At 45.9% G+C, this 22915-nt stretch overlaps 1 protein-coding gene across 1 annotated transcript; it reads left to right on the forward strand.

The window, feature by feature from the left end:
- The first annotated feature begins 836 nt into the window (after positions 1-836).
- On the forward strand, positions 837-21544 carry Inpp5k (inositol polyphosphate-5-phosphatase K). The gene is made up of 12 exons (XM_026388981.2): positions 837-1091; positions 2915-3022; positions 3328-3436; positions 7813-7929; positions 8244-8419; positions 9166-9277; positions 9912-10021; positions 17911-18097; positions 19063-19200; positions 19456-19539; positions 19761-19865; positions 20059-21544. The coding sequence occupies exons 1-12, from the start codon at positions 1039-1041 to the stop codon at positions 20137-20139; spliced, it is 1380 nt and encodes a 459-aa protein (XP_026244766.1). The 5' UTR covers positions 837-1038; the 3' UTR covers positions 20140-21544.
- The last annotated feature ends 1371 nt before the right edge of the window (positions 21545-22915 follow it).

Consider the following 22915-nt stretch of genomic DNA (forward strand, 5'->3'; position numbering starts at 1 on the left):
AGAAAGATTAAGAACCAAGGACTTGAACAAAATTATTAGGAATCTTAGGCAAAGTAAATAATCTCCATTTCATGATTAGTCTTGAATCTAGACCAAATCTATAAGCAGTGACTTATTTTCATTCATTGATAGCTCATCTTGAAGAGTCCAGGAATCCCAAATGTCCCACGTTTAGTAATAGGGGAAAATGAGTTCAAAAAGCAAAAGCCACACGGGTGCGGTGGCGCACGCCTTTCATCCCACCGACTCCGGAGGCCGAGGCAGGAGGGCATCAAATTAGTCTCAAGATTTGTCTCAAAATAAACAATTAAAAAAAAAAAGAGGCTGGGGATGGGCTTGGGAGTTAAGTGCCTGTGGGTTAAATCTCCAGTACCGAAAGAAAAAGAGCCACTTGAAAGCGGCAGAAAAGAAAATGCAGACGCTCCACGACCAAAGTGAAATGCCTAGGGACTGAGTGAATTACCTGTAGTGAGGGAGAAACCGGGTCCCAGGCAGGACAGTGGCTACCGCGTGTCCCCACCCACGTTTTTCCCCTGGGTGTCTGGGTGTGGCGAGGCTGGAGGGATAACAAGGGCTGAGCGCAAAGCCTCGTACCCGACCCGAACGCGTAGAGTTAGAACGCGGAAACTCGCGTAGGCTTGCGGGCGAGTTCCGCCGGAAGCGGTTCTCGGCTGGCCTAGCGCAGAGCAGGCTGGGAGCGGCGGCCCGGCTGCGGTCCTTCAGCTCGCCTGCCGGGGCAGTGTTGCGTTGAGTTATGATGACAGGCAAGACACGCCTCTTTTACGTCCCCGGATCCCCTGAGTCCCTTTCTTAGCTTCTGGTCATTTCGCGCTTGTTGGGGAGTCCCGCCTCTTCCCTCGACCGCACCACCCGGAGCCCTTGGCGTATTAAGATCCGCCTCTTACGGAAGCCGAGGCGGACCGTCAGAATCCGGAAGAAAAACAACCCGGAGAGAACAAGACCAGCCTCTAGAGGGGCTTTCCTGGCTGGGATCTGCTGGGGAAAGGAGACGCGAGCCCGCCGGGTCACAGCGTGGGGATGGCGGCCTTGAATCTGCGGAAGATGCCTGGGAAGAAAAGAGAGAAGCTTAGGTGAGAAGGACGCAAGGGAGCAGGTCGGCCAGCTCCGGCAGGGGATTGTTGCTTTCAACCCAATCGGGACTGCGGGCTTAGGGGATGGAACCAGAGCAGGAAGGAAGAGGCCAGAGCTACACGACTGGCTTGGTTTGGAGGCTCTCTCAAATTCTATTAGGCCAGTGTCCAATGGAATAGATTGTGTCCGAGCCTCGCACGTCCTCTCAACGTAGATGGTCGAGCTCGCTCCTGCAGGGGCTTCCCATTCATGTGCCCTGTTGGTTTTTGGAGCAGACAGCTGTGTTGGGCTAATTAAGGACATACTAAGGCATTTGCCACTCAGTTCTAGGGTAGAAATCTTGATCCTGCTTGTCATCAGCACATAGACCATGGGATCTGCCAATCCCATTATGACCTCCGGAAATCCGAAAATCAGATTTAAGTAAGATCTTTTAGTGAAGTGAAGCCTGGTCTTATGCTTGCTCTTTAAGGAGGAACAAAGCTAATCACCACTTAGTGTAGGTCACGGTGCATGGATTTGCTGCTGATCATCAAGAGTGGGGACAAGAATTTTGTTCTTCATCCACTTAGAACAAGTCCCTGGGAAAACAGGAGGCTTTGCCTTCCTTAATCCTTTGTTGAACAGCAGGGGGAGATAATAAACAATTCAAGTATATAATCTCAAAGTTCTTGAGAATGCAGGTTTTGTATTTTATTTTCATAGAGAGGGTTTTGTATTTTATGTTCATAGCTTTAAGCTGGCCAAGAATTTCTTCAAGTCATGTTCTAAGAACAGGGTCTGGTGGAGAACAGATGTTTTGGAACAACCTGCCTTTCTCTTCCATCTACCCCTCTTAACCCCCACCCCCATTCCAGATCTTTAACTGCTGAAGGTATTCGTACTCACAGTGTTCCTGAGATTCACAGGAGGCTTGGTGGCTGTTCTTGGTCTCTGCAGGGTCTGCAGTTCCTGCTTGCTCTGTACTCAGCACAGTCTGGGCATCCTTGGAATGTTGCTGTAACTTCCCTTTAAGAGATTTCTTTACCTCCTTTGAGCTTCTGATGGGATGTAGTGTTTTTGAGAGCCACTGATACAGTTCTCTTGTTTCCCTGGAATTCTTTTGGAGCTGAGATGGAGAATGTTAACCAGCTGATGACTTTTTCAAGAGAGGGTAGTTTATAGAGAGATGTTGAGAAACCTGTTATTTAGAAGCTTCTCCTTAGGCTCCCTGATGGGCTTGGCAGGATTTGTTGTGCTCCATGAATTTGTTAGGAAGGAGCAAGGAAGGGAATGTGGTGTTATCTCTATTGTTTTTGAAATTTCCCTGTCTTTATAATCATGAGGCTTATCACCAGGTACAGTTGAACTCCCAGGATTTTCCTGGTGATCTTAGGAACCCCTTGGTTGAGGAGTGGGGATAGGAAGTTGCTGACTGAGCCATAGATGGTTGCTGAAGCATGGATGGCTGAAGGAGCTGATGGATTAATAAATGGCTGGCTATTCAGTGCCCCTCATCTCTTCCCTTGACTAAAAGTCTTTGAGTTCCCTTTGTCATCTCTGCTGTTAGCAGTGGCAGTGTTGCTAGGTATGCACACCTCTGGGCCTGTATGGAAGAGCCAGTTCAGAGCAGAGATTCCTGCTTCAGGGAACAAAAATGAAGGTGAAGAGCTTATGTAGTTCTTTGTTCATTTTGCTACCACCAGAAGACATAGAAACACATTTTCCATTATTACTGCAATGGATTATGATGCAGCCATTAGCATGCCTAGACCCCATCCATTATCTTGATAAGGTCTTAACCCCCGTTTCTCCATGACTTCTCTTTTCATCCCTTCCACAGTGTACATGTTGTGACATGGAATGTAGCCTCAGCAGCACCCCCTCTAGACCTCAGTGACCTGCTTCAGCTGAACAAACAAGATATGAATCTGGACATATATATTATTGGGTAGGTGTCTTCAGGGCTCCTTTACCCATTCCTCTCTCTCTCTGGGGAATTTCTGTAACCTGTCCTCCCTTACTCTGGAATCTAAAGGTAAAGAACTTTAAGCCTCATTGGAGCCAGTTTCATGTTTCTTATCCGGGGTCAGCAATGGCCAAGGGTTGAACATCAGTAACAGGACAGCTGGGAGAAAGAGAAATCATGCTCATCAGAACCCATAACTTGAAAGTCTGCTGGGGCAGTACTGAATGACTATGACAGAGGCAGTATTCTTCAGGCTAGGGAATGAGCTTCTAACCTGGGATGGTCAGTTTGCAGGAAATGAACTCTGGGATCATAAGCCGCCTTTCTGACACTGCCTTTGAAGACCCATGGAGCAGTTTCTTCATGGATGTACTTTCCCCTCTCAACTTCATTAAGGTAATATACAAGTTCACGGGCAATTAAGAAATGTGTCTCACCTCCTCTGATCCCCAAATATTCAGTCTGATGTATTCCTCTTACACCCACTCAACCTTTCATGCTTTTTCTCATTTATTAAAATTGTGCTTCTGACTCCCCGGGGCTCCTGCCTGTCTCTGCCTTTCCAAGGTACCTAGATATAAGCTAGGACTCCAGAGGTTAGTTTCACACCTAAATATTTGTCACCTTGAGAAATTTCTTAGTGGAGGAACAGCAGGGCTTATTAATACCTCAGTGCCCACCCCTGAACACTCTACTCACTTCCCAGACTAAAATCTCTGAGTTAATAATTGCTAGTAATTATAGAGTGTTGTTTTTCTTTTTTTTTTTTGGTATTGATGATTGAACGCTGGGAGACTTTATCACTGAGCTACATCCCTAGGCCTTTTTATTTTGAGACAGGGTCTCCCTGAGTTGCTGAGGGTCTTGTTAAGTTGCCAGGGCTGGCCTTGGACTTGTGATGCTCCTGCCCCAGCCTCCCAAAGCACTGGCATTGCAGGTGTGCACCACTGTGCTCAGCACATTATAAATAAACTCTTGGGCTGGGGATGTGGCTCAAGCGGTAGCACGCTCGTCTGGCATGCGTGCAGCTCAGGTTTGATCCTCAGTACCACATACAAACAAAGATGTTGTGTCTGCCAAAAACTAAAAAATAAATATTAAAATTCTCTCTCTTTCTCTTTCTCTTTAAAATAAATAAATAAATAAATAAACAAACAAACAAACAAATACATAAATAAATAAACTCTTTACATACTTTATTTTTAAACTCTTAACAACTTGGGCTGGAGATATAGCTCAGTTGGTAGAGTGCTTGCCTCACATGCACAAAGCCCTGGGTTCAGTCCCTAGCACCACAAAGGAAAAAAAAAAATCTGAACAACTCTTGAGATGGGGTTGTTTTACAGATAAAGCTAAAGCTCAGAAATCACATGGGCTAGCCAGGTAAGGTGGTCCATGCCTGTAATCCCAGCTACTCAGGAGGCTGAGGCAAAAGAATCTCAAGTTCAAAGCCAGCCTTGCAAGACTCTATCTCTAAATAAAAAAGGGATTGGGATGCCAAGGGATGTACCTTGGCAGTAGAGTGCTTGCCTAGCATGTATGAGGCCCTCGGTTCAATTTTCAGCACAGAACAGGAAGGTAGGGAGGGAGGAACAAAGGACAACAGGAAGGAGTGAATCAAGGAATCACATGGGCTATTTGGGACCCGAATCCAGGTCCAAACTTAATCATCCATGTTCTAACTACTACATTTTGTTGCTATACTAGTGAGCTCTAAGACTGACAGGTATTCCATGGCTAACCTGCTAATATCAGAAGGAGTCCCTCTGATTTTATAAGAGACATGTATGTCAGATTCCCAGGGGCCTACAGATTAAGAGAGGGGAGATAGGTATGGGGGAAAAGGCTCTTGGTCTAAGAAACCAGTATATTTTGGGAGAATCCATAGGAAGGCTTTAGATTTCTGGTTCTTCTTTTTTTTTTTTAATATTTATTTATTTTTAGTTTTCGGCGGACATAACATCTTTGTTTGTATGTGGTGCTGAGGATCGAACCCAGGCCGCACACATGTCAGCGAGCGCGCTACCGCTTGAGCCATATCCCCAGCCCTGCTGGTTCTTGTTTCTGCCTTGCACACCTGAAACATGTTCCCTTTCAAAGCACCTAGATCACAGCTTCTGAAAATGCCAGAATTCTCTCTTTCCTCCTCTGAGTAGCTGTTATTTTTCAGAATTAATTTTGTTACCTGTGAAGAGATGTGGCTAAGTGGTAGAACACTTGCCTCACATATGCAAAACTCTTGAGTTCAATCCCCATTACTGCCAAAAGAAAGAAAAATGAATGAATTCTGTGACCCTCAATTGCCTGAGAGTGCTAGAGAAAAGGGACTATAAGGCTTAGACTTCCTGCATAGGCTGGAAAATGCCAGCAACTTAGCCCTTGCTTCCCTCCAAATCTATCTAGAGGCCTCTTTCTGCAGTCTTGGAGTCAACTCCTCACAGAGGGCAGAACCAATTCTCTTATTACCCACTCCCTTCTCAAGACTACAAGCCTCCTTGTGCCTTGGCTAACTGGCAAGGGATTGGTAGGATGGAATTGAGCCAAGGAAATTAGCTCAGCTTGTGGCAGGGATACAACCCATTCCACCCATGTGCTCTCCTTAGGTTGGGAGGCTAGCCTGAAGGCAGGCACTCAAAATGGATGCCTCTCCTTCCTCTAGGCATGAATACAGGTAGACAGGCAAGCCTTGTTTACAGCCTGTTCTTCAAGTATGGATTTGACAGTCATAGGTGGAGAAGCCTGGGACTAATTCCTTTGCTGTTCCAGGGCTCCCAGCCACCTCCTGTCAGTCCCTTCTTCAGCTCCTCCTACTTCATTTCCTCCAACTGCAACTTCCTCTAGAAGCCTCCTGTTTTTCCCCAAGGTCCCACCCTTTCTTCCAATTTGATCCTATCCTGCCCCCACTCCATCCTCCCTGCCCCCTACTTCCTGCTGCTTCTTCATAAAAAGTAGCCTCATCATTTTGGTGAAACTTAGTGGGCCAAACATGCTCTGTGGGCTAGGATTGAGGCTGAATCTTTATCTGTTTCTTGGCTGCTGTCCTGACCCTGGGAGTCAGCGCCTCATAGTCTACCCTTGTCCTTACTTATATTGTCATATATACTCCATTTGCAGCAGCTTCAGGTGCTGATTCCTCTCTTGCTCACTCCTGAGTTGGGGGTTCCACCGCTTTGACTCCTCCACTGAGTTAGGGCTCCTGGCCTGCGGGATCAAGTTTCATAATTCCTGGAAGGCTCCAGTACACGCTCCCCACCCGGGGATTTCCTCCTTGGCCTCTGCACCTCATGCTCCGGAAACAGCTACTCGGGTGGTGGGTGTAGACAGCCTGAACCTAAGAGAGAAGGTCACTGGCAGTGACCCATTCCCACCCCTCTTCTGTAGCCACATATGATGGGCATTTTGGCAATCCTGGAAAAGTCCTGCGTGTTTCTTAGCTTCTCTGAATCTAAGTCCCATATCTGCAAAGCAAAGACAATGATTACTTAGAAAGTTGGCAAAGAGATATGAAGTACTTCAGTAGATGTTAGTAATTCTCCCCAACCTAAGAGTACATGTCCTCTGTACTTACTGTCCTCCCCTGTGCATTACCTTTATGAATGTCTGACTATACACAATCTATAGTTTACTTTTTGTAGCCTTTCCTTAGGGTTTTTTAACTGAGTGAGAATGTGTACAGGAATGTGTGCAGAAATGATTATACATTTTGGTGAATTTTTACGTGAGTATGCATACCTGTATTACCATCAGCTAAATCAAAATACAGAATGTTAGCTGGGTGTGGTGGCACGTGCCTGTAACCCCAGCGGTTCAGGAGGCTGAGGGAGGAGGATCCTAAGTTCAAAGCCAGCCTCAGCAACTTGGCAAGGTCCCAAGGAACTTAGGGAGTCTTAAAATAAAAAGGACTAATATAGTGTTAACTTAGATTAGGTAGAGGGAAGTGAAGGGAGGAGAGGGGAGGGGATGTGGGAATAGGAAAGATAGTAGAATGAAACAGACATTATTACTTTATGTATATGTGTGACTGCATGCCAATAATGATTCTACAATATGTATACTCAGAAAATGAGAAATTATATCCCCTCTATGTATGATACATCAAAGTGCATAAATGTATTTTACTGTCATGTATAACTAATGAAAACAAATAAAAAATTTTAAAATAAGATAAAATAAAAAGGTCTGGGGATGTTCCTCAGTGTGCACGCCTGGGTTCAATTCCTGGTTAAATAATAAAAATAAAAAAACCTAAAACAAAATGTTTCCAGCACTCTAGAAATATCTCTCCTATTCCTTCCCTGCATTTACTTTAAAATATTCTTGAACAAAAGGAGAATAGCTATCAGATGACCTCCACAGCTTCTATGATGTAATATTATTCTTGCTTTATCAATGAGAAAATAGGATGAGAGACATCCAGGTACCCAAAGAATCTCAGGTCAGCATCAGTGAGAGGATTATCTAGGCATGTGTGGGGCTGGGACTGAAGGTTCATGCCCTCCTGATAGCAGGGTACTCTGGCAGCCTTATCTTCTTTCCTTTCCACCTCCAGGACCAGGAGCAGAAGCTAAAACTTCAGCTCCCAGATGCACCATTTGGTAGCTGGGGGAAAGAATGGAAAGGAGTGAAAGTCTGAGTCTTAAACTTGCATACCATAGACCCCAGGTTAGGGTTTTGTGTGGGGCTTGGGGCTTTCTAGAGCCCCTAGCCCCAGGTCTGCCAGGGATTAACTTGGTGTGTGCAGTTTAATAAATGACCTTTGCCCTCTCCTGCAGATCTCCTATGTCCGCATGCAGGGACTCCTCTTACTGGTGTTTGCCAAGTATCAACATTTGCCCTACATCCAGATCCTCTCTACAAAAACCACTCCTACTGGCTTTTACGGGTACTGGGTAAGGACTGAGCTGTTGTGTGAGGCATGAACTGGGAGAGCTAAGAGCTTTAGAACTGGACAGAAGATTAAAGTGAATCCTGGTGAATTCTGGTGCCCCATCCAGCCCAGCACCTTGCATATTCATTCTCATACCTCAGGGGATGGGCATCTCTAAGACCCCTGGCTGGGTGGACTGGGCTCTCTGAGTGGAGAGATTACACTGGGAATCTGCGTGTCTACCTCTGGAGGAGGTGAGACTATCTCCCCTTGGGTCTAGGATGGGAAAAGCTACCCAGAGTAGCTTCCCACCCTTCTTTCCACCTCTCCTACCAGGGGAACAAAGGGGGAGTCATCATCTGCCTGAAACTGTATGGCTACTATGTCAGCATCATCAACTGCCACCTGCCTCCCCATGTGGCCAACAATGACCAGCGACTGGAGCACTTTGACCGGATCCTAGAGATGCAGAATTTTGAGGGACATAAAATCCCCAACATCCTGGACCATGAGTGAGCCTGGAGCTGCAAACTGTCACCCCTGCCCTCTCCCTTACACCAACCCAGGCTAGCATCATCTACCCCCAGCCAGTCAGTAGTGCTTTATCTCCCACCCTCTCTCCCCCTTCTGCTGATTTCTCATCTGCTGTCCCACCCAGTTTTGCCTGCCTGAGGTCCCCTTCCTTCAGCCCCTCTGTTCCGCCTGGAAACCCTGCACGTTTCTAAACATCCCAGATCAAGAAGCTTGGGGTCCCTGAGGTTACCGGGAGGGCTGTTTTTCAGCCTGACCTGATAGCCAATAGAGGAAGAGGAAGGGAGGGCCAGAGTCTGCTCCATATTTGCCATATGCTCCCCTAGACTGGTCTCTTCAGCTTGAATGATGATAATCTAGAATAGTTCTGCTAGCTTGGCCTAGTGGCACACACCTGGGAGGCTGAGACAGGAGAATTACGAATTCACAGCCAGCCTCAGCAACTTAGTGAGGTCCTAAGCAATTTATCAATACCCTGTCTCAAATTTGAAAAAAAAAGGTTGGGTATGTAGCTTGGCAGTAGAACGCCCCTGAAAAAAAGAGGTCCTGCTTGACCCCGCATATCTTTGTCTTGGCCTGATCATCTAGCATCTGGCTTTTCATTTACCCCCGGAGCTTTCTACTCTGTAGCAAGCACCCCCTTGTATTGAGCAGACCCATGCCACCTGTTGCTCTCCATTTGCTCACCTTGTTCAAACCCTCAAGCTGCCCTCCTTTCTTTCTGAAGCCTCATTCTCTGGTTCGGAGACATGAACTTCCGGATCGAGGATTTTGGGTTGCACTTTGTTCGGCAATCCATAAAAAATCAGTGCTACAGTGACCTGTGGGAGAAAGAGCAGGTATCTAATCTGAGCCCATGTGGAGGTCCATATATACTCTACAGAGAACTTTGCTCAGATTCCCGGGGGGTGGTCTCCTCCCACCCCCACCCCCACCCCCGTAGACAGCCAGCAGTTGGGGAGGTGAGTCTTGGCTAGCAGGGCATCAACACCTGGGGTGGGGCAGCCATCTTTTCAGTGCCTAATCTTTGCCTGGAGGAGGCTCCTATGTGCTCTAGAATAGAGAGCCAGAAGTCCTTTGGCCTGCCATGGCCCTATAATCGCACACCTTGCATGTCCTTGCATTCCTAGCCCACTCATATCCCTGTTGTCTTTCCTTGCCCCAGCCTTATTTGCCCCCTAGAGGATGCGATACCACTCCTTTGGGGAACCATGGCTATCCCAGGTTTCCTTCTGACATAAACCTACTAGTAACTTCCAGATAGGTGGAATTCAAAGCCTGCTTCCTATAGTCCAAGGACTAGGAAGTAGCTGGCAGCTGCCTCCCCTGGGCCTGTGGGATCAGGATTGACCTGCTTCCTGGGTGTTGGGGTGGGCCACTGAGGTAGCCACTGGGGCAGTGAGAAAATGGAATATGGGGCTGAGCCACTGAGTCAGGACTGTGGAGAGATGAGGACTGTGTCTTCATCTGCAGCTCACCATTGCCAAGAAACACGACCCGCTGCTCAGGGAGTTCCAGGAGGGCCCTCTGCTCTTCCCACCCACCTACAAGTTTGATAGGAACTCCAACAACTATGACACCAGGTGAGGAGGAAATGGGTGCCCAAATTATGTTAGTCCCAGTGCCTGTGGGAGCTGCCTAGAATAGAAGAATTAGGAAAGCAGGACTAGACCCAGCCATCACATCAGGAGAGACACCTCCTACCTCCCACATGAGCCACTGCCTGCTGACAGTGGAAGCTGATGCAGATGGTCCTCAGGGAGAGCAGGAAGGAAAGCCAGTGCTCACAGGGGAGTGGGGAGGAAGGGTGGGAGGAAAGGGTGGAGTCTGCCCTGACTTAGGAGGGAGTGTATTTCAATACTCTGGGAGTCCTTGCCTTCTCTTTCTAGGGCCTTCTGGTCCCCAGACAGCTTGCAGAAAACTTGGTTCAGCCAATTACCAGTTACTAGCATTAAGCATCCCTTCCCCAACCTGTGAGCAGGCCAGTTCCTATGTGAGGAGATAAACAGTGGAGAATTTCATGGGAAACAATACAGAAACAGTACATGTAGTGTTGCACTGTACAGTACCGCCCTCGCCAGGATATGAGTTTGAGCAAGGTCAAAGTCTCAAAAGGTTTAAGCCTCAGTGTTGTCATCCATAAAATAGGGATTATAACAGTATACTGCGATTGTTATTTTGAGATTCATGTCTTCAGGTGGTAGTTTTACTGAATACCTTTCTAAGAAGCTGAGAAGGGACCAGGTAACTACCAAATAGAATTAGTCAGAGGGGCAAAAAAGCAATCTGGAAATAGTTCCTTAACCCAATATAGGGCATGGACTTATCTCTTTGAAGAAAAGAACCCCTTACACGCTTTGAGGTTGTTTCACTGGAGCAGCTTCTTCATTCCTTTTAGCAGGAGTGTCTTATGAGGCAGGTGGAAGTTGCTTGCAGGGCAGCCCAGTTTCCTGGAAGTTAAGGAGTGAACAGGTATCTCCACAGCAGACCAGAGCAAAAGATAGAACTCCGGGCATGATTCTGGAAGTGGTATGGCCAAGGCAGAATGTTCTCACCAAGAAAGGGGGAGAGGGTGAGCTGTTTCAGGAGTGTGAAGCAAGATGGGGTGGGGCTATGATCACACAAGAAGAGGCAGTGAACACTGCAGACAGAGCCCAGCCTGGACAAAAGAGCAGGCAGAAAAGGAGGTAAGAGGGCAGTCTTACCAGAGATTGATTGGTACCAGCTCTGGGCTGGGGTTGTAGCTTAGTTGATGGAGCGTTTGCCTTGTATGGGTGAGGGTCTGGGTTCGATCCTCAGCACCTAATAAAAACAAATAAGGGTATTATGTCTGTCTACAATTTTAAAAGTATTTAAAAAAGAAAAAAGGCTCTGGCTGACTGGCAGCACCACAGCTTCAAAGAGAGTGCCATTCTCTGCAGCCATCCATTGGAAATGAGAACCAAAATGGAAGCTGTATGGCCTTAGTGGAATTGGCTGGGGTCTTGGAGGTCAGAACCTCTACCATTGGACTTCAAAATTTCACTTGCAGGCTATAGATACAGCTTAGTGGTAGGGTGCATATCTACCAAGTACAAAGTCCTGGGTTTGATCCCAGCACTGTAAAGAAAAAAAGAAAGTCAACACTTCACTTGCCCTGTGGCCAAGCACCCCTTTCCCTCCTTCCCCCAGGGTACCATAGGAGACAACCAAGTGACTGGGTCTGGGCTGCAGTAGTTGGCAGGATCTGACAAGGTAGATAGGTTCAAATATGGTAAAAGCCCCCAAGTGGCTCAGCTATTAAGTGAGCTGCAGTTCATACCTAAATATCTAGACTCCATAATGCTTTCCTCTAACCTCTCATACCTCAGAATTCATAGCTAAGGACTGGGGTATAACTCTGGCAGAGCAAGTGCATAGCAAGTTGGAGGACCAGCAACAGCAAAAGAGAGGGCAGAGTCAGGACAGCAAATACTTAATAAGGACAAGGTAGATACTTTATTACTTATTGTGAATGACATTGTTAAGCACTAACTATTTACTAGTTATTGTGCAAAAGGCTTTGCCAGCCAGGCGTATGCCTATAATCCCAGGGACTCAGGAGGCTAAGGCAGAAGGATCACAAGTCTCTAATAAATAAATACGTAAAAAATAAATAGGGCTGGGGATGTAGCTCAGTGGTAAAAGCCCATCTGGTTTCAGTTCCTAGTATCTAAAAATAAGAAGATGGGGCAGTGGAGAGCACTTGCCTTGCATGCATGAGGCCCTGGGTTCGATCCTCAGCACCATGTGTAAATAAATAAATAGATAGATAGATAAATAAATAATGAAGCATATTGTGTCCATCTACAACTAAAAAAATTTTTTAAAAATAAGAAGATGGCTTTACCTGCATCCCTTAGCTTTTTTTTTTTTTTTTTTTTTTTGGTGTGTGTGGGCGGTGGGGAGTATCAGGAAGTGAACCCTGAAGCACTTAACCACTGAGCCACATCTCCAGCTGCTAGGATTACAGGTGTGTGCTACCATACCTGGTCCTTAGCATAATTCTTTTTTTTTTTGCGGGGGTGGTACCAGGGATTGAACTCAGGGCACTCAACCACTAAGCCGCCTCCCTAGCCCTGTTTTGGATTTTATTTTGAGACAGGGTCTGAGTTGCTTAGCACCTTGCTTTTGCTAAGGCTGGCTTTGAACTCTTGCCTGCCTCAGCCTCCCCAGCTGCTGGGATTACAGGTATGCGACCACACCCAGCCTTAATAGTACATTTAAGATGCAGTTTGCAGGGCTGGGGATGTGGCTCAAGCGGTAGCGCGCTCGCCTGGCATGCGTGCGGCCCAGGTTCGATCCTCAGCACCACATACCAACAAAGATGTTGTGTCTGTCGAGAACTAAAAAATAAATATTAAAAATTCTCTCTCTCTCCTCTCTCACTCTCTCTTTAAAAAAAAAAAAAAGATGCAGTTTGCTTTTATTATTTCCTATGAATGCCCAAAGACCAGAGAGTGAATCTGATTTGTGATACCCCTGATATGAGGCAGTGCCTAACATGTATTTGAATTTGTCTGAGAGGACAAAAGGAAAAGACATGGTAATTAAATCAGTCTATCAGGGAGATCTAGACAATTGCTATGAAGCCCAGGAGTTAGCCAGGAGGTTTCTAGAACTCTACGGAAATGCCAAAGGAGACTGGCAGCTGTAGCTAGTGAGGTTTGATCAGATTTGTCAAGAAGAATATCTTTTCTTTTTTCTTTTTTTGTGGTGCTAGGAATGGAACCCAGGTCTTACTCTACCAAGTGCTCTATCAAGGAGCCATATCCCCACAACCCTCCCCCATTTTTTTTTAATTTTGAGACAAGATCTTAATAAATTGTCTGTGCTGGCCTTGAACTTGCAATCCTCCTGCCTTAGTCTCCCAAATCACTGGGATTATTAGCATATACCACTGTACCTGGCTAAAGAGAGTACCTTGAAGGAGTTAACAAGGTTGACAGTAGGAAGAGGGGCAGGCACTCAAGTCTGCAGCACTGATAAGAGGTGCCTGAGGGGAGACTGACTTATCAGAGATCCTGGCCTATCTGGGTGTACAAAATGACTATGGTGACTTGTATGCAGGGCATGATATGTAGCTTTGACAAGCCACTACAATGTCCCTGAGCCAAGATGTAATGAGAAACGAGGTCAGCTCTATTACAGGAGGGTGAAAGAGCTGAGGGCAGGGCAGGCAGGAAATGCTGTTAGAGTCAGGGATTACACTAGGGTTTTGTTACAGTTGCCGTTATTAATACAGACAGCCTCTCCACAGGCAATAAGCAGAAGATATTATGATCAAATCTCATTAAGTCTTGGGTCCCAGAAACATTAAGTGCCTGGCTATGGCTCAGAATTTAGTGAGACACTTAAAAGCCATCTATGTGGGTTGTGGGTATGGTTGAGTGGTAGAGTACTTACCTACCATGTTCAAGGCTCTCAGTTCAATTCCTAGCACCACCAAAAAAAAAAAAAAAAAAAAAAAATGGGGGTGCTGGGGTTGTGCCTCAGCAGTAGAGTGCTTGCTTAGCACACTCAAGGTCCTGGGTTTGATTCTCATCACCATATAAGAATAAATAAAATAAGGGTATTGTGTCCAACTACAACTAAAAAATAAACGTAAAAAAATTTTTTTAAGTCACCAGGTATGATGGTATACACCTATAATCCAAGCAACTCAGGAGGCTGATGCAGAAGGATGGCAAGTTCAAGGCCAGCATCAGCAACTTAACTTGACTCAAAAAATAAAACAGACTGGGGGTGTAGTTCTGTGGTAGACTACCCCTGGATTCAAACATCAGTACCATGAAAATAATAACAAAGAAGGAAAGAAAGAAAACTCTTGCCAATCCTATGTATCATTTCCCTTAGTTGCCTGACATACAGTAAATCTTGATAGAAATAATGAACAATACAGGTACCCTATGATGAGCCTGGACCAGCTCATGAAAAAAAGGGACAGGCAGGAGAGACAGGCTGTGGTCAGAATTTGGGAAAGATCCCAATGGGACAACAGATCTGACTGTTAACCATTACAGGGAAGTTGGAGAGTGGGGATGCTTTGAACGACAGAATGTACATTAGTATAGTTCATTACTAGGTTTTAAGCATTGCTAGGCATTTAGGCCCTGGAATGGGAATGCAATCAATGTTCAGTAACCTCTGAACACTCTTCCAAGTCTGGAAATGATGCAAAGATCCAACACGCAGACTGTGGTTTATCCAGAGTTAATGCTTCTTGACCACTCTCTTGATGTGCTTTAATCTCTAATCATCATGATTGGTCTTTGAAGTAAGTTCTGTTGTCACTCCATCTTAGAGTTGAGGAAACTGAGGTGTAGAGAGGTGAAGTAACTTGCCTAAAGGGCATATAATTCTGAATAACCAGCATAGAACTCTCCTGTTGCTTGTCTGATTCTGGAGTCTTGAGTTCACCATGATGCTATCCTCTTCAATCGCTGGAAGACTATTGCTGCTTACATGACTGGAAATGTTTATTTTTTTCTTAATTTTTTAATTTTTTTTTTTTTTTTTTTTTTTTTTTTTTGGTGCTAGGGATTGAGCCCAGGGTTTGTGCATGAGAAGCAAGCACTATACCATCTGAGCTATATTCCCAGCCCTGGAAATGTTTATTTTTAATAATAATTGATCTGATTTTGGTAGTGTACAAATGTAATTCTAGCAATGGGGAAGCTAAGGCAGGGAGATCACAAGTTCAGGGCTAGCCTGAGCATTTTGTCGTTTTGAAGTTGTACAATCAATGAGTACTCTCTCAAAATAAAAAGCTAGGAATGTGGCTCAGTGGTCTAGCATTGCCTATCATGCACAAGGCTCTAGATTTAATCCCTAGTACCAAACACACAAATATTAAAATAGTAATTGAGGCAGGCATGGTAGTACTTACCTGTAATCCCAGCAACTTGGGAAGCTGAGGCAAGGGGATCACACATTCGAAGTCAGACTGGGCAACTTAGTGAGGCCCTGCCTTAAAGTAAAAGAAGCTGGATAATATAGCTCAGTGGTAAAACATTCCTGGGTTCAATCCCCAGTACTGCCCCCCCAAAAAAAGTAATTGAATAAAGCAAGATACAAAAAATAGTGTTTCAAAGTGATTATGAATATATGGGACTGTATACATTAAGATTGGATGGATAGAGCTGGGGATGTGGCTCAGTGATAGAGTGTCTGCACTGCCCAGCACTGCCAAAAATAAAGATTAGATGGGTGTATTTTTTTTTTTTTTCAGGGCCAAGGAAGGACCAAACTCAGGGCCTTGAATGTGGATAAGTATTTCAAGGAGAGAAATTGAATTTGTCATTTTGCAGTTGCACAATCAATGAGTACCCATGTGCCAGGGTCTATACTAATGCTGAAGATACACGGGAGGCTCTTCTAGTAAGAGCAAGTCCTTGTTTTTAGAGTTAACACTCTAAGTCATGTGCTGACTAGAAAACAGAAAATTACAATATAATGTACTTATGTAAGTACTGGCATAAAATACTTTGGATGCAGAAAGTGAGGTCGGGGTAGTTTATCACAGGCAGTGTTGAAATTGGGACTCTCCCTTGTGAAGAAGGGTATACCAGGTGGGAAAAAAACGAGCACAAGGTCCAGAGGCTTGAGAGAGTTGCTAGGGTAGAATGTGTATAGGAAAAGTGGGAGACGAGGTAGCACAGGCGAAGTCAGTCTCCTGAGCCCATTGAAGGACCTACTTGGGTACTTTATTCTAGAGGCAATGAAGACTCCTTAAAGGTCTTTATAGTACTGGGGATTAAGCCCAGGACCTTCCACATGCCAGACAGGTGCTTTAGTACTGAGCTTTACCCAAGTCCTTTTTATATTATTTGACCACAGGATCTCACTAAACTGCTGAGACTGGTCTTGAATTTGTGATCATCTGTCTTAGACTCCTGAGTAGCTGGGATTACAGTCATGTGCCACCACCAGTTTTTTAAAGGTGTTAAAAGTAGGGAGTCATCTGATCAGGCTCTACTACTCTAGGATTTTTATTCAAGAAAAATGATTATCCACTAAAGGGGAGGTACCCAGATATAGCTACCTCTCTCCTTTCCTACCCCCAAAACAAAATTTCTGGACTCAAGGTTTCCATTTGGAGATCAGGGCTTGGGGGCTCAACTGGCCTTAGCAAACAACTCAGTAGTTGCTTGGGCTGGGCTGAGTAAGGGCTCAGAGACCATCTTTGACTTCAGTTACCTAGGGGAGGAAAGTACTTTGTGTCAGGGCATGTTTCTCAGGGACTGATAAGTGAAGAGTAGGTGGTAGGTCTCTCAATTGACTTAAAAAAAATTTTTTTTTTTTTTAGTTGTAGGTGGACACAATGCCTTTATTTTATTTATTTATTTTTATGTGGTGCTGAGGATTGAACCCAGTGCCTCACCTGTACTGGATGTACTACCAATAAGTTAGAACCCCAGCCCCTCAATTGACTTGAGAGCAAAGAATCACAATGGCTAAGGTCTGCAGAAAGTTTATTTTGGTACTGGGGATTAAACCAGAGGTGCTCTTACCACTAAGCTACATCTCTAGTACTTTTTTTTTTTGGAGACAGATCTTGCCAAGTTGCTGAGGCTGGCCTTAAACTTGCAGTCCTCCTGCTTTAGCCTTTGAAGTTGTGGAGAATTTATTTTGTACCAAGTATTGTGCTAAACATTCTATGCACTTTCAGTCATTTAATTATCTTAGCAACCTTGTGAGGTAACAATTATTATTTCCATTTTGCAGATGAGGAAGCTGAGGCCTAAGAGGGGTGAGTTAGTGGTGAAGAGAATGTACTCCAGAATGCTGCCTGGAGCCTTGAGTCCTGGTTCTACCATTTACTAAATGTTTGGGGAAATTACAAATGGTGAATGATAATGATATTGATTATAGGCATCTAGTTAGAATTCCCCCAAATGCTTCTCTTTCCTACGTTCACACCATTAGTAAGCAGGGAAGCCAAATTCAACCTTAGGTCTAACTCCAAAATCCAAACCTCACCTTCTTTGATCTTCTGCTGCTTTTGTTGAGGAAAGAAGCAAACCTTTGAAATGGAATGTTTTTGCTGGGCATGGTGGTACACACCAGTAATCCCAGTGGCTTAGAAGGCTGGGATAAGAGGATTGCAAGTTCAAAGCCTCAGCAATTAACAAGGCCCTAAGCAACTCAGTTAGACCCTGTCTCTAAATAAAAATAGAAAAAAGGCTGGGGATGTGGCTCAGTGGTTAAGCTTCCCTGGGTTCAATCCCCTGTACCAAAAAACAAAACAAAACAAACAAACAAAAAAAGAAATGGAATGTTTCTGAGTCACAATCTGATTCGTAAAAAAAGTGGCCTATTCAGAGGGTCCATGGCTAAGGGGTCTTGTGGCCTGTGGTAGACCTTGAAGTTAGGGGCTCCAGCAAGCTTGTGGAGGCATATTCCTGTTGTCATGCCAATCCTTTTTTCTCTCCCCATTCTTCTCCACCTCCAGTGAGAAAAGACGCAAGCCTGCATGGACTGACCGCATTCTGTGGAGGCTGAAACGGCAACCCCAGACCAGACCCTTTACCCCCAATGTGCCAGTCACCCACTTCTCCCTATCTCTGAAGAGCTATGTCAGCCACATGATGTACAGCATCAGTGACCATAAGCCTGTCACTGGCACCTTTGACTTAGAGGTGAACCCTTGGACTGCCCTACACTCAATAGAGGAGAAACTGTGCTGGGCCACATCCTCAAACCCCCCAGGCCTGGATTCTAATGTCAGCTAATCCCCCAGGGGAGACCTGTAGGAGGACATGATTGCTCTCCCTCCCAGGTCAGGTATCCTAGCTCTTCTTCAGAGCCCTTGATGGCTCTGTCTGTCAAAAACATGTTCAAGCCCTTTGTGAATAGGTTTCTGTTTCCTCTTGGTACTCTCCCTTGGGACTAATGAGTTCCATTACGTTTATTACCTACTGTGTGAAGTAGGACTTCCTTTATTTGTCTTAAACCTATCTGGATCAAGTTGCAGAAGGAGCTCCCTCCATCCCTGTATCCTGCCATCTCACAAACAACCAAGACAGCTGACCTCCAAGCTGCTGGCTGCCCTCTCAGCCTTCAAGCTTTCATGTTGGTTTTTCTTTCCTACATCATTGTGCCCTTCCATGTTTTTATAGCTTTTCTTATCAGAGCATCCCTGCCTCAAAATTGGGTTTGGGCCTCTAGGTCAAAACCTTTGGAGGCCTGAGAACAGCTGCCCGACTTTTTTCTTAAACCTCTCAGCAAATCCGCTTCTCCCTCCACTTTCACCCTTAGTACTGGGCACCTTGTGTCTCCCATCTGGCACTCAACCCCATTCTCCTTGGCAGGGCCAGCTACTCCCCTGACAAGTTTTTGTCCCTTTCTCCTTCCTGCTTCTCTTTCCTACATTCACACCATTAGTAAGCAGGGAAGCCAAATTCAACCTCAGGTCTAACTCCAAAATCCAAACCTCACCTTCTTTGATCTTCTGCTGCTGGGATAGACTTAACAAAATTCTGTGCCCACCCGCTCTGGTATCCCTGCTCCCTGTACTGCATTGGAAGGGCACAGTGAGGAACAGTTGCCTTAGAGGAGGGAATAGTGTTACTGAATTTCAACCTGCTTCTCCTCCCTGTTGTAGCTGAAACCGTTGATGACTGTCCCACTGATCACCATGATGCCTGATGGCTTGTGCACCATGGAGAACGACATGTTGGTCAGCTACTCCTCAACCCCCAACTTCCACAGCAGCTCCTGGGACTGGATTGGACTATATAAGGTGATGTGTGGGCAAATTGGGGAGCCTACCAGCCAAAGCCACTGGTCTGTCCTTCCTGATGGCTCATGGGAACTGGGCAGAGACACTGAAGAACTTAGTCTTCCATCTCACAGGTCCTAAGGGCTAGCAGGGAAGAGAGGAAGAAAGATAGTATAATGGCAAGACCATCTTCCCCCCATCAGTGAGACTTATCTTCCCTTTCTATAGGTCCTATGTCCTTCCCAACTACTGACTACCCAATTCCCTCCCCCATAGGTGGGGATGCGCCATGTTAATGACTACGTGTCCTATGTCTGGGCCAGGGACAACCAGATCTCCTTCAGTGACAACCTCAACCAGGTATATTTTTTATTTATGATTTTTAAAAATTTGTTCTAATTCATTATACATTACAGTAGAATGCATTTTGACACATTGTATGCAACAACCAGGTACATTTTCAGCAGGTGGGCTTGTCTAAATAGTCCTGCCTTCTGGAAAGAACAGAGTGCTGGATAAATTACCCCTAAGGGCTGGGAAGTGCCCTAGAACTGACCATTTCTATCCATCATTCCCTTCAGGTGTACATGAACATCAGCAATATCCCTGAGACTGAGGATCAGTTTCTTCTCTGTTATTATAGCAACAATCTGAATTCTGTGGTGGGGATAAGCAAACCCTTCAAGGTAAGAGCTGCTGGTGGAGGAAAGGAAAAGGTATTATTAGAAAGGATTTGAGCCCATTGTTGGGTTCCCAGAGGCCATTGGCCCAGGAGCCAACCTATTCCTGTGGGGCTGCCTCCAGTGGGGAGTGAAAATGATGGCAAGGTATGGAGGAAGGCCTGTGTTCCATTTTTTGCCATCTGTTTTATCCCTACAGATTCCACTTCGCTTCTTTTTGAAGGAGGAGGAACCCTTGGGTGAGACCCAGCAAGTTCTGAGCCAAGATGGGAGTGAGTGAATCCAGGGTGGAGGCTTGAGCTGGCAGCCAGCTCTGCCTTACCACTGCCAGGGGTGCTGTGAACTGGGCCCAACCCCTGAGCCTCAGCCAACCAAGTATCCTCCACCTATCCACCTCCCAAAGTAAGCTCTAGCCAGACTTGTTCTCTCCAGGCCAGAGCTCTAGTATTAGCACTTAAATACAGGTTTTTGTTGCTGAGATGTGAGTGAAACCAACTAGTTTGTCAATAGCAAAGACTTGGAGACAGTCCACCGGATAGAAGAAGGATCCTCCAGCCTGCATCTCATTTCTTGATTTCCCACAAATCCAGTCCCACCAAAACCGACTTGCCAGACACATGCCCCATCTGGCACAGACCTGCATTCTTGTCACACCATCTTGGGTCTCAGGTAGCCTGGGAGGAGGAGATGCTCATATTTGTGCAGGCTCCATAGATTGGTTGGCAAAAGTAACATTGAGTTTCAGAAGTCATGACATCTCATAGCTTGTCCCCTTGGGAGATGATCAGAGGATCTGGGATCCCTGCTTTCAATAGAAGCAGTATGACTAAATAGAGAGTATGGAGGGTTCCCTCTACTCAGGCTCTTATGTAGTGGTTGTAAATGGGTCCAGTGAGGGTCCTCCTACCAGCACAATCTACCCTCTGCATGGTGGAGTCTGGCCCAGAAAACACCAGGGCTTGAACAGAGAATTGTTAGACCCTAGGTTTGCTCCTGCAGGCAGGTTAGGCCCATGGCCTCATTTACCTTCTTATGAAAGATTGACAGGTGGCAAAGGAGCTGAAGCTACAGATTTCCAGGGTGATCCTTGACAGATCAAGCTCATCTTGTCATGAGTCCTGAGCAAGAAAATGCTTCTCTGTCTGGACCCTCTGGAACCTAGAATTGGAAGCAGGCAGAGAGCTTCAAGGGACAGCTGGGGTTGAAAAATTCTGTAGTCAAGGGATGGTGGCTCAAGCCTGTAATCTCAGTGAATTGGAAGCCCGAGGCAGGAGGATTGTGAGTTCAGAGCTAGCCTCAGTAGCTTAGTGAGGTCCTAGGTAACTTAGACCCTGTCCCAAAATAAAAAACATAAAAAGGTCTGGGGGTGTGTCTCAGTGGTTAAGTGCCCCTAAGTTCAATCTCCAGTACTATTAAAAAAAAAAAAAAAAAAAGATTTTTTTTTATTTTGGAGGACCTGACCTAAGTGCTTCAGAGAACATTCTCCAGGTGCCATGTGGACATAGCCTATTCCACTCCTGCCAAATGCCTTCTGCTGCTGGTGATTCAATAGTTCTCCCAGAAGATACCTCAGGGAGTTTGCTCTATGACTATAACATCCATCCTATAACCTGAGATAGTCATTCCAGTTGTTCTACATTCTATACTCTACCCCGGGAGCCATGTGATTAAAAATTGTTCCCCAACTTCTAATGAGCCATGTTCTGTCTGTTCTATTGGAGGATAATAAGAAATGTCGCTTTAAACACGTGTGATTCCTTAATGATGGGGGGAGTGGACCAGAAATACAAGAATGAGATCTAAACATCTGGGTTTGAATCAGTGTTCCATATTCAGTCCTACCCTACCCTATCCACATAAGAGTCTCAGTTGTCAGTAAAATACAAATGGTGAACTTGTTCACAAGATTATTGTGAGAGGGCAGTTGCCAAAAAAGAAAGCAGTATATTCACCTACCCATTCAAATTCATGTAACCCTGGAACTGACTCCAGGGCCTCCTGTTCTTCACCTGCTCACTCTCCCCTTCATACATTCCAGTTCTGGCCTCCTTTTGAAAAGCTGCCCCCCCCCCCCATGCTCCCTCGACTGGAATGGGTCAGGCCAACATGTGATTGAAAGGCGGAAAAGGGAAGGGGATTGCTCTCCCTCCTCTTGGCTCCAGTCAGGATATGGCTGCTCTGGGCCCACCCCTGACCCGCTGGGTGGAAACAGGAAATATGTGAGACTTGGTGTTTGCTGGGTCTCTGCTTCTGGCTCCATGGCTGATAAGGGCCTTTGTGTGACCACTAAGGATGAGCCAGCCCTAGATAGATGTGCTTCCCAGAGGAAGGAAGGAAGCTTTACAAGCCTTTCGTGAGTGTGGGAAGCTGTGGGGAGGTAAGGGGAAAGTGCCTAGGGAAGATCCCTGCCTGGGGCTGTTGGTGTCAGCACAAGCCCAGTGCATACCAGCCCCTCCCTTGCCAACCTCTCCCTCTGGAAACTGTTTCCCCCATCCACTTCCCCATTCTCACTTCCTATAAGGAATGGCTGGAGCCTGGAGCGTCCAGTCCCAGGCCAGGAAAGTGTCATCTGTGATTTAGCAACAATAAAGATAGAAAAACAGGAACACTGGGGGCAGGGAGTACAGTGGAAGAGTAAGAAGCAAACCGCTAGAAGTTGCACATATCCTAGGAACCCAGGAACTAACCTCCCAATGTTACCTGTTTGGGTGACAGAGGAGGGTAGGACAGGAGCCTGTCCACAGTGTCCTTCTGCCCCTTGTGCCCAGGATGGCCAGCCCTGCCTCTAATAAAACTTGAGGGGTAGCCTGGCACAGTGATGCCAGGCACAGGGATGCACTGTGTAGTCTCACATCTTAGTTACTCAGAAAGCTAAATCAGAAGGCTCATTTGAGCCTAGGAGTAAGAGATGCTGGGATTGGGGCTGAAGGTCAGGGAGGGGGTGCAGGGAAACAGTCAAGCTTGCGCAGCCTAGGCTAACAGAGCAAGACCCCATCTGAAAAACAAAAGTGGCTTATCTGTTGCTCTCAAGAGAAAGCCAAGTTATAGGGACATGC

The sequence above is a fragment of the Urocitellus parryii genome, chromosome 7, assembly GCF_045843805.1.
Source record: "Urocitellus parryii isolate mUroPar1 chromosome 7, mUroPar1.hap1, whole genome shotgun sequence".
In the NCBI taxonomy this organism is placed as follows: domain Eukaryota; kingdom Metazoa; phylum Chordata; class Mammalia; order Rodentia; family Sciuridae; genus Urocitellus; species Urocitellus parryii.